General features: G+C 44.0%; 1 protein-coding gene across 1 annotated transcript in view; it reads right to left on the reverse strand.

The window, feature by feature from the left end:
- Positions 1–2,571: 2,571 nt before the first annotated feature.
- The window catches only part of fmc1 (formation of mitochondrial complex V assembly factor 1 homolog), a 74,478-nt gene continuing 64,424 nt past the window's right edge, over positions 2,572–12,625 (reverse strand). Inside the window, exon 2 of the mRNA XM_084437697.1 lies at positions 2,572–3,053. Coding sequence (XP_084293823.1) covers positions 2,850–3,053 — 204 coding nt within the window. The 3' untranslated portion in view covers positions 2,572–2,849. The remainder of the gene's footprint in view (positions 3,054–12,625) is intronic.

The following is a 12,625-nucleotide window of genomic DNA, read 5'->3' on the forward strand; positions in this document are numbered from 1 at the left end:
AGCTGGAAGGGCCAGAGGGTGCAGGGCCGTGAATTAAATGGGACAGCACTCCCAGTTTCGCTCAATGCCCCTCCCACTTCGTTTTCATTGGCTGCCGCGTTCCTCCGACGCAGAGGCTGCTCTGACGCTCCCTTCAGCTCTGCAAATTGACCGATTGACGTCTGTTTTAATTTAATAATAATAAAAAAATTAGGTTGGGTGGGATATGTTTGCAGCATGTGGATTTCAAGATAAATGTTGTGTTATCTGCAAATGTCATCATTTATGTGTGATGCACTCGGATCATGACTCGGATGCACTCAAGCACTGTGTCACGAGACGCGGTGGGCTGTGGGTATTTTCTGCTCCTAAGTCCGTGAAATTGCGGACTTTCGGTAAGTGCGGTTAAAGTGCGCAAAATGGCGGTGTGGCGCACTTGTGGACCTAGCAATTCCGTTTTGGAACTACCCTGAGCCCTTGTGGACTTAGCGGGAACGCGCATGTAAGGCCACAAGGCCGCGCGTGCTCTGCACTTTCGCCTAAGTGCGCGATTTGGGATTCAGCTATACTAAAATGTCTGTTGGAGCTATACCCAACATGCAACAGGAAGTCCGCCATTTTGCTCTTAATGTGCCATTTTCCCCTTGTTTTTACCATTTCCATGCCTCATACTTTAACGAACTCCTCCTACAGATTTCATCCGATCAACTTCATATTCGGTCAGCTTCATCTTAAGACCTATGTGATCAAAAGTTATTAAAAAAATTTAGTTTTCATCAAACACCCTTGCCGTGGCGCCCCGCCAAATTTTGACATTTCGCCATAAAACACGAAGTCCTCATAACTCCTCCATACATTATCCGATTTGTCCGATATATCTCATGCTTCATGACGCTTCTGTCCTGAACACATCTATGTGTCAGTATTGCGTCATACTTATAGCGCCACCTATTGGTGAAACAGGAAGTCCTCATAACTCCTGCATACATCATCTGATTTGCACCAAATTGCTGACGCTTCATGAAGGTCACCTTCTGAACACATCTATGCGTCGGTATTGAGTCACACTTACAGCGCCACCTAAAGGTGAAACAGGAAGTACTCATAACTCCTGCATATGTTATCCGATTTACTCCAAATTTCTCATGCTTGATGAAGGTCGCATCTTGAACACTTCTGTAAGTCAGTATTGCGTCATACCTACAGCGCCACCTACTGGTGAAACAGGAAGTCCTCATAACTCCTACATATCTTATCCCATTTACTCAAAATTGCTCAGGGTTGATGGTCACATTCTGAACACATCTGTACGTCAGTATTGAGTCATACTTATAGCGCCGCCTACAGGTCAAGCAGGAAGTCATCATAACTCCTACATACATTGTCCGATTTACTCAACAATTCTCAGGCTTCATCAAGGTACCGTCCTGAACACATCTATGCATCGGTATTGAGTCACGCTTAGAGCGCCACCTACTGGTGACAGGAAGTTTCTCTCAGTACTGGACACCGAAATAGCACAGCCTTTAACGGCGCCGCACCCCGACGCGCGTGGGGTGCGAGGGCCCGCTCACTGCTGCTTGCAGCCCTAGTTAATCATTGGTTCCTCCTTACTCAGTAAATACTATTTGTTGTGTACCTTATTATAAAGTGTTACCATTTCTAGCCTACCTGTCACAGGGTCTTGCATTGTCCCGTGCATCGGTGAGCTGTTGATATTTGGTGGGCAGGGCTTCATCTCCTGCTGTCCTTGCATATCTATTTTCCCCATTATGTTTGTTGGGGTCACGGCATCATGTAATGTTATATGATTTCATTTGATGTTTTCATTGTCTTATTTTTCTGAATTGTATCCGGGTTATTGCATGTTGCAATGGCACATTTGTGGGGGAACCACAGTAGGCCCGTCACCGGTGTTTCATATTTGTAATGGCCAATGCGAGCAAGGCTATTTAATGTGTTTTGCATATTACATACACACTGAAAATTAATGGGACATACCGTTATCCTACATAGAATAGGTAGGCAGAACCGCTGGAGAATGGGAGATGTGTGGATTCAGCCCGCATGGGAGCATGTAATTATATGGAACAATCTATTAGCCTGGCATTGATTGTTTTGTTTTCAGCACTGAGGTGGTGGACAGCTCTGGTTAAGACGCTTCTTACCAGACTTATTTAGCGCCGTCTTAAGGCACTAAGAACGCATCTGAGAAACTACTAACTTCAGGCTCCGTCTTCACTGACCTCTTCTTTGGAGAGATCTTAACTCCTCAAGAACAATCTTAACTGGGAAACACACCCAATAACGGTGAATAGGCACTTGGGAGTTGACCACCATGCCTGATCCTAACCCATCACATCCTAAAACAGGACTTCATTCTACCATGGAACTCATGGAGTATCCTTCTTCTTCCAGATGAAGAAGGAGAATGTTCATGCCCAAGAGCAGATATGAAATGGTAATATTATTTAGCCTATCACGAGACAAGGTTGTAAGTATCCAAAGGAAAGCCTTCAATCAGATGAGTTAATATTAGCATCCTAGGTCATAGGACTACTCAAATTATTTGGGAAACCAGTTATGATTGATACTTTATTAGGCAACATAACTCACAAAGCTAATGTATTTACAAATCTTTTAGCACTACAGAGACAGTGGGGATGAGAAAATGGTGGAGCCATCTCTTTTTCTACAAAATGGCTCTTAATTGGCTTCAATCCTCCCTTTTAATCATCGCAAATAATTTTGTCCCTGTTTTCGTAGGTGATTAATGATAGATTATCAATAGGTCCAGTCCTTTTCAGAACCCGTAGCTTCCTGCCATGTGTCGTCTTCGAGGGTCCCGTCCACCCTTCACCCTTCTCTCTTCACTTCTCCCAGCCTTTCCCTCCCGGCTGAGTGGGCAGCCGGAGCCCCACCATGCCTGCCATCTCTTCGGTGCCGCGGTCGCCCTTCCCGTGGTACAGGTTGTGGAGGGCCATGTGGTTCCTGGTGGAAGCCAGAAGACACAGGTAGGTCTGGGAGGCGTGGAGTGCCTCCTGGTGGGCCCGGCAGTACCTCTCTCCGCTGATCTGGGTAGGAGGGGAGGGAGGAAAGAAAAGAAAGATGGGTGTTCAGCAAGTAAGTTTCCTTCTGAATCCTGTATATCAGTACATCTTTGTTGGATAGGGATAGGTTAGGTTATGTAGAGCACACAGTATAATGTTATCAGTGCATACATAAGCAAATAAGCGTTGGGCGATATTACATTACAGTCATTTAGCTGATGCTTTTATCCAAAGCGACTTATACTTGTAACAATAATTGCATTTAACAAAGGAAAAGCCAATGTACTGCTACTTGCAAGAACTAACAAGTGCATCTCCTTTCTAAAACAAGTGACCAAGAGCATAATCTATTGCTGAAGGCAAAGTGCAAGAATAGCAATCTAACAATATTACAATGGAGCCCGTTTTCAAAAAGTCGGCGATCAGCATTAGGGGTTCTCCAAAGAATCGATTCTTCTTCTTTTTTCTCTCACTCTCTTTCGCCTTCCATCCTCAAAGCTATTTCCCCACCACCGTTCGCCCTTTCTGGCTCCCGTAGTTGTTGCTGCAACAGAGCGTGGGCAGCCAGGCAGTGTGGCTAGTAAAGCCTGTGCTAACTTTAGCTCAAATGTTAACAACAGTTAGCTAGTTCACCTATACTTCTAACGTTTATCTGGCGTGGCAACGCATACTGTATAACGTTAGTTGCTGAAATCCTGGGAAACGAAGACAAGCAAGGAATACAGACTGCCCTGTCACAGCTGAAGGCAGGCATTTGGACACATTGAGGCTTCTACTTTCCCTCAGGAGAAGGAGAATAATAATAATCCTTCAAATTTCAATAGGGCCTCGCACCGCCAGTGCTCAGGCCCTAATAATAACTAGGACTGCGAGCAGCAGTGAGCGGGCCCTCGCACCCAATGCACGTCGGGGTGCGGCGGCGTTAAAGGCTGTGCTATTTCGGTGTCCAGTACTGAGAAAAACTTCCTGTCACCAGTAGGTGGCGCTCTAAGCGTGACTCAATACCGATGCATAGATGTGTTCAGGACAGTAACTTGATGAAGCGTGATATATGTTGAGTAAATCGGATAATGTATGTAGGAGTTATGATGACTTTCTGCTTGACCTGTAGGCGGCGCTATAAGTATGACTTAATACTGACCTACAGATGTGTTTAGGACACGACCTTCATCAACCCTGAGAAATTTGGAGTAAATCGGATAACGTATGTAGGAGTTGTGAGGACTTCCTGTTTCACCAGTAGGTGGCACTGTAGGTATGATGCAATATTGACTTATAGATGTGTTCAAGATGCGACCTTCATGAAGCGTCAGCAATTTGGTGCAAATCGGATGATGTATGCAGGGGTTGAGGACTTCCTGTTTCACCAATAGGTGGCGCTATAAGTATGATGCAGTACTGACACAGATGTGTTCAGGACTGAACCGTCATGAAGCGTGAGATATATCGGACAAATCGGATAATGTATGGAGGAGTTATGAGGACTTCGTGTTTTATGGCGAAATGTCAAATTTTGGCGGGGCGCCACGGCAAGAAGGTTTGGTGAAAACTCAATTTTTTTGATAACTTTTGATCACAAAGGTCTTAAGATGAAGCTGACCGAATATGAAGTTGATCGGATAAAATCTGTAGGAGGAGTTCGTTGCAGTACGAGGCATGGAAACGGTCAAAACAAGGACAAAATGGCACATTAAAAGCAAAATGGCGGCCTTCCTGTTGCATGTTGGGTATAGCTCCAAGAGACATTTTAGTGTGTCTCGATGAACTACATATGCCCACCGAATTTCGTTCGCCTACATCAAACTGAAAGGTGGGGCTCGCCATTTTAGATTTTCCAGAGGGCGCTCTTGAGACGTTTTCCCACGCCCATTTCCGTCACCCATGAATTATCAAATTTTTCACAGATGTGTTCAGGACGGTACCTTGATGAAGCGTGAGAAATGTTCAGTAAATTGGACAATGTATGTAGGAGTTATTATGACTTCCTGCTTGACCTGTAGGCGGCGCTATAAGTAGGACTCAATACTGACCTACAGATGTGTTCAGGACGCGAACTTCATCAAGCGTGAGAAATGTTGAGTAAATCGGATAACGTATGTAGGAGTTATGAGGACTTCCTGTTTCACCAGTAGGTGGCGCTATAAGTATGACGCAATACTGACACATAGATGTGTTCAGGACAGAACCGTCATGAAGCGTGAGCTATATCGGACAAATTGGATAATAAATGGAGGAGTTATGAGGACTTCCTGTTTCACCAATAGGTGGCGCTATAAGTATGACGCAATACTGACACATAGATGTGTTCAGGACAGAACCGTCATGAAGCGTGAGATATATCAGACAAATTGGATAATGTATGTAGTAGTTATGAGGACTTCCTGTTTCACCAATTGGTGGCGCTATAAGTATGATGCAATACTGACACATAGATGTGTTCAGGACAGAACCGTCATGAAGCGTGAGATATATCGGACGAATTGGATAATGTATGTAGAAGTTATGAGGACTTCCTGTTTCACCAATAGGTTGCGCTATAAGTATGACGCAATACTGACACAGATGTGTTCAGGACAGAACCGTCATGAAGCGTGAGATATATGGGACAAATTGGATAATGTATGTAGTAGTTATGAGGACTTCCTGTTTCACCAATAGGTGGCGCTATAGTACGATGCAATACTGACACAAAGATGTGTTCAGGACAGAACCGTCATGAAGCGTGAGATATATCGGACAAATTGGATAATGTATGTAGTAGTTATGAGGACTTCCTGTTTCACCAATAGGTGGCGCTATAAGTATGACGCAATACTGACACATAGATGTGTTCAGGACAGAACCGTCATGAAGCGTGAGATATATCGGACAAATCCAATAATGTATAAAGGAGTTATGGGGACTTCCTGTTTCACCAATAGGTGGCGCTATAAGTATGATGCAATACTGACACATAGATGTGTTCAGGACAGAACTGTCATGAAGCGTGAGATATATCGGACAAATTGGATAATGTATGTAGTAGTTATGAGGACTTCCTGTTTCACCAATAGGTGGCGCTATAAGTATGATGCAATACTGACACAAAGACGTGTTCAGGACAGAACCGTCATGAAGCGTGAGATATATCGGACAAATTGGATAATGTATGGAGGAGTTATGAGGACTTCCTGTTTCACCAATAGGTGGCGCTATAAGTATGATGCAATACTGACACAAAGATGTGTTCAGGACAGAACCGTCATGAAGCGTGAGATATATCGGACAAATTGGATAATGTGTGGAGGAGTTATGAGGACTTCCTGTTTCACCAATAGGTGGCGCTATAATAATGACGCAATACTGACACATAGATGTGTTCAGGACAGAACCGTCATGAAGCGTGAGATATATCGGACAAATTGGATAATGTATGCAGGAGTTATGAGGACTTCCTGTTTCACCAATAGGTGGCGCTATACGTATGACGCAATACTGACACAAAGATGTGTTCAGGACAGAACCGTCATGAAGCGTGAGCTATATCGGACAAATTGGATAATGTATGGAGGAGTTATGAGGACTTCCTGTTTCACCAATAGGTGGCGCTATAAGTATGACGCAATACTGAAACATAGATGTGTTCAGGAGAGAACCGTCATGAAGCGTGAGAAATATCGGACAAATCGGATAATGTATGGAGGAGTTATGAGGACTTCCTGTTTAACCAATAAGTGGCGCTATAAGTATGATGCAATACTGACACATAGATGTGTTCAGGACAGAACCGTCATGAAGCGTGAGATATATTGGACGAATTGGATAATGTATGTAGGAGTTATGAGGACTTCCTGTTTCACCAATAGGTGGCGCTATAAGTATGACGCAATACTGACACATAGATGTGTTCAGGACAGAACCGTCATGAAGCGTGAGATATATCGGACAAATCCGATAATGTATGGAGGAGTTATGAGGACTTCCTGTTTCACCAATAGGTGGCGCTATAGTACGATGCAATACTGACACAAAGATGTGTTCAGGACAGAACCGTCATGAAGCGTGAGATATATCGGACAAATTGGATAATGTATGTAGTAGTTATGAGGACTTCCTGTTTCACCAATAGGTGGCGCTATAAGTATGACGCAATACTGACACATAGATGTGTTCAGGACAGAACCGTCATGAAGCGTGAGATATATCGGACAAATCCGATAATGTATAAAGGAGTTATGGGGACTTCCTGTTTCACCAATAGGTGGCGCTATAAGTATGATGCAATACTGACACATAGATGTGTTCAGGACAGAACTGTCATGAAGCGTGAGATATATCGGACAAATTGGATAATGTATGTAGTAGTTATGAGGACTTCCTGTTTCACCAATAGGTGGCGCTATAAGTATGATGCAATACTGACACAAAGACGTGTTCAGGACAGAACCGTCATGAAGCGTGAGATATATCGGACAAATTGGATAATGTATGGAGGAGTTATGAGGACTTCCTGTTTCACCAATAGGTGGCGCTATAAGTATGATGCAATACTGACACAAAGATGTGTTCAGGACAGAACCGTCATGAAGCGTGAGATATATCGGACAAATTGGATAATGTGTGGAGGAGTTATGAGGACTTCCTGTTTCACCAATAGGTGGCGCTATAATAATGACGCAATACTGACACATAGATGTGTTCAGGACAGAACCGTCATGAAGCGTGAGATATATCGGACAAATTGGATAATGTATGCAGGAGTTATGAGGACTTCCTGTTTCACCAATAGGTGGCGCTATACGTATGACGCAATACTGACACATAGATGTGTTCAGGACAGAACCGTCATGAAGCGTGAGCTATATCGGACAAATTGGATAATGTATGGAGGAGTTATGAGGACTTCCTGTTTCACCAATAGGTGGCGCTATAAGTATGACGCAATACTGAAACATAGATGTGTTCAGGAGAGAACCGTCATGAAGCGTGAGAAATATCGGACAAATCGGATAATGTATGGAGGAGTTATGAGGACTTCCTGTTTAACCAATAAGTGGCGCTATAAGTATGATGCAATACTGACACATAGATGTGTTCAGGACAGAACCGTCATGAAGCGTGAGATATATTGGACGAATTGGATAATGTATGTAGGAGTTATGAGGACTTCCTGTTTCACCAATAGGTGGCGCTATAAGTATGACGCAATACTGACACATAGATGTGTTCAGGACAGAACCGTCATGAAGCGTGAGATATATCGGACAAATCCGATAATGTATGGAGGAGTTATGAGGACTTCCTGTTTCACCAATAGGTGGCGCTATAAGTATGATGCAATACTGACACATAGATGTGTTCAGGACAGAACCGTCATGAAGCGTGAGATATATCGGACAAATCCGATAATGTATGGAGGAGTTATGAGGACTTCCTGTTTCACCAATAGGTGGCGCTATAAGTATGATGCAATACTGACACATAGATGTGTTCAGGACAGAACCGTCATGAAGCGTGAGATATATCGGACAAATTGGATAATGTATGGAGGAGTTATGAGGACTTCGTGTTTTATGGCGAAATGTCAAACTTTGGCGGGGCGCCACGGGAAGGGTGTTTGGTGAAAACTCAATTTTTTTGATAACTTTTGATCACAAAGGTCTTAAGATGAAGCTGACCCGATATAAAGTTGATCGGATGAAATCTGTAGGAGGAGTTCGTTGAAATACGAGGCATGGAAATGGTCAAAACAAGGACAAAATGGCACATTAAAAGCAAAATGGCGGCCTTCCTGTTGCATGTTGGGTACAGCTCCAAGAGACATTTTAGTGTGGCTCGATAAAATACATATGCCCTCCGAATTTCGTTCGCCTACATCAAACTGAAAGGTGGGGCTCGCCATTTTAAACTTTCCAGGGGGCGCTCTTGAGCCGTTTTGCCACACCCATTTCTGTCACCCATGAATTATCAAATTTTTCACCAGGAGTGACGTATCTGCAAAGTTTCATCCGTTTTCATCGATGTTTAGGCCGCCAAAAAGGCATTTGTTTTGGAAGAAGAATAATAACTAGGGCTGCGAGCAGCAGTGAGCGGGCCCTCGCACCCCATGCGGGTCGGGGTGTGGCGCCGTTAAAGTGTGTGCTATTTCGGTGTCCAGTACTGAGAGAAACTTCCTGTCACCAGTAGGTGGCGCTCTAAGCGTGACTCAATACAAACGCATAGATGTGTTCAGGACGGTACCTTGATGAAGCGTGAGAAATGTTGTGTAAATCGGACAATGTTTGTAGGAGTTATGATGACTTCCTGTAAGCAGTAGGTGGCGCTATTTGTATGACCCAATGCTCACGCAGAGATGTGTTCAGGATGCGACCTTCATCAAGCGTGAGCAATTTGGAGTAAATCGGATAACGTATGTAGGAGTTATGAGTACTTCCTGTTTCACCAGTAGGTGGCGCTGTAAGAGTGACTCAATCCGGACGCATAGATGTGTTCAGAATGCGACCTTCATGAATCGTCAGCAATTTGGTGCAAATCGGATAATGTATGTAGGAGTTATGAGGACTTCCTTTTTCCCCAATAGGTGGCGCTATAAGTATGACGCAGTACTGACACATAGATGTGTTCAGGACTGAACCGTCATGAAGCGTGAGATATATCGGACAGATTGGATAATGTATGTAGGAGTTATGAGGACTTCCTGTTTCACAGATAGGTGGCGCTATAAGTATGACGCAATACTGACACATAGATGTGTTCAGGACGCAAACATGATGAAGCGTGAGATATATCGGACAAATCGGATAATGTATGGAGGAGTTATGAGGACTTCGTGTTTTATGGCGAAATGTCAAATTTTGGCGGGGCGCCACGGCAAGGGTGTTTGGTGAAAACTCAATTTTTTTGATAACTTTTGATCACAAAGGTCTTAAGATGAAGCTGACCCGATATGAAGTTGATCGGATGAAATCTGTAGGAGGAGTTCGTCGAAGTACGAGGCATGGAAATGGTCAAAACAAGGGAAAATGGCACATTAAGAGCAAAATGGCGGACTTCCTGTTGCATGTTGGGTATAGCTCCAAGAGACATTTTAGTGTGTCTCGATGAAATACATATGCCCTCCGAAATTCGTTCGTCTACATCAAACTGAAAGGTGGGGCTCGCCATTTTAAATTTTCCAGGGGGCGCTCTTGAGCTGTTTTGCCACGCCCATTTCCGTCACCCATGAATTATCAAATTTTTCACCGGGACTGACGTATCTGCAAAGTTTCATCCGTTTTCAATGATGTTTAGGCCGCCAAAAAGGCATTTGTTTCGGAAGAAGGAGAATAATAATAATAACTAGTGCTGCGAGCAGCAGTGAGCGGGCCCTCGCACCCCACGCGTGTCGGGGTGTGGCGCCGTTAAAGGGTGTGCTATTTCGGTGTGCAGTACTGAGAGAAACTGCCTGTCACCAGTAGGTGGCGCTCTAGGCGTGACTCAATACCGAAGCATAGATGTGTTCAGGACGGTACCTTGATGAAGCGTGAGACATGTTGAATAAATCGGATAACGTATGTAGGAGTTATGAGTACTTCCTGTTTCACCAGTAGGTGGCGCTGTAAGAGTGACTCAATCCGGACGCATAGATGTGTTCAGAATGCGACCTTCATGAATCGTCAGCAATTTGGTGCAAATCGGATAATGTATGTAGGAGTTATGAGGACTTCCTTTTTCCCCAATAGGTGGCGCTATAAGTATGACGCAGTACTGACACATAGATGTGTTCAGGACTGAACCGTCATGAAGCGTGAGATATATCGGACAGATTGGATAATGTATGTAGGAGTTATGAGGACTTCCTGTTTCACAGATAGGTGGCGCTATAAGTATGACGCAATACTGACACATAGATGTGTTCAGGACGCAAACATGATGAAGCGTGAGATATATCGGACAAATCGGATAATGTATGGAGGAGTTATGAGGACTTCGTGTTTTATGGCGAAATGTCAAATTTTGGCGGGGCGCCACGGCAAGGGTGTTTGGTGAAAACTCAATTTTTTTGATAACTTTTGATCACAAAGGTCTTAAGATGAAGCTGACCCGATATGAAGTTGATCGGATGAAATCTGTAGGAGGAGTTCGTCGAAGTACGAGGCATGGAAATGGTCAAAACAAGGGAAAATGGCACATTAAGAGCAAAATGGCGGACTTCCTGTTGCATGTTGGGTATAGCTCCAAGAGACATTTTAGTGTGTCTCGATGAAATACATATGCCCTCCGAAATTCGTTCGTCTACATCAAACTGAAAGGTGGGGCTCGCCATTTTAAATTTTCCAGGGGGCGCTCTTGAGCTGTTTTGCCACGCCCATTTCCGTCACCCATGAATTATCAAATTTTTCACCGGGACTGACGTATCTGCAAAGTTTCATCCGTTTTCAATGATGTTTAGGCCGCCAAAAAGGCATTTGTTTCGGAAGAAGGAGAATAATAATAATAACTAGTGCTGCGAGCAGCAGTGAGCGGGCCCTCGCACCCCACGCGTGTCGGGGTGCTGCTCCGTTAAAGGCTGTGCTATTGCGGTGTGCAGTACTGAGAGAAACTTCCTGTCACCAGTAGGTGGCGCTCTAGGCGTGACTCAATACCGAAGCATAGATGTGTTCAGGACGGTACCTTGATGAAGCGTGAGAAATGTTGAGTAAATCGGATAACGTATGTAGGAGTTATGAGGACTTCCTGTTTCACCAGTAGGTGGCGCTGTCAGTGTGACTCAATACCGACACATAGATGGGTTCAGAAGGCCACCTTCATGAAGCGTCAGCAATTTGGTGCAAATCGGATGATGTATGCAGGAGTTATGAGGACTTCCTGTTTCACCAATAGGTGGCGCTATACGTATGACGCAATACTGACACATAGATGTGTTCAGGACAGAACCGTCATGAAGCGTGAGCTATATCGGACAAATTGGATAATAAATGGAGGAGTTATGAGGACTTCCTGTTTCACCAATAGGTGGCGCTATAAGTATGACGCAATACTGACACATAGATGTGTTCAGGAGAGAACCGTCATGAAGCGTGAGATAAATCGGACAAATCGGATAATGTATGGAGGAGTTATGAGGACTTCCTGTTTCACCAATAGGTGGCGCTATAAGTATGACGCAATACTGACACATAGATGTGTTCAGGACAGAACCTTCATGAAGCGTGAGATATATCGGACGAATTGGATAATGTATGGAGGAGTTATGAGGACTTCCTGTTTCACCAATAGGTGGCGCTATAAGTATGATGCAATACTGACACATAGATGTGTTCAGGACAGAACCGTCATGAAGCGTGAGATATATCGGACAAATCGGATAATGTATGGAGGAGTTATGAGGACATCGTGTTTTATGGCAAAATGTCAAACTTTGGCGGGGCGCCACGGCAAGGGTGTTTGGTGAAAACTCAATTTTTTTGATAACTTTTGATCACAAAGGCCTTAAGATGAAGCTGACCCGATATGAAGTTGATCGGATGAAATCTGTAGGAGGAGTTCGTTGAAGTACGAGGCATGGAAATGGTAAAAACAAGGGAAAATGGCACATTAAAAGCAAAATGGCGACCTTTCTGTTGCATGTTGGGTAT

This window comes from Borostomias antarcticus, assembly GCF_949987555.1.
Source record: "Borostomias antarcticus genome assembly, chromosome: 5".
Lineage (NCBI taxonomy): Eukaryota > Metazoa > Chordata > Actinopteri > Stomiiformes > Stomiidae > Borostomias > Borostomias antarcticus.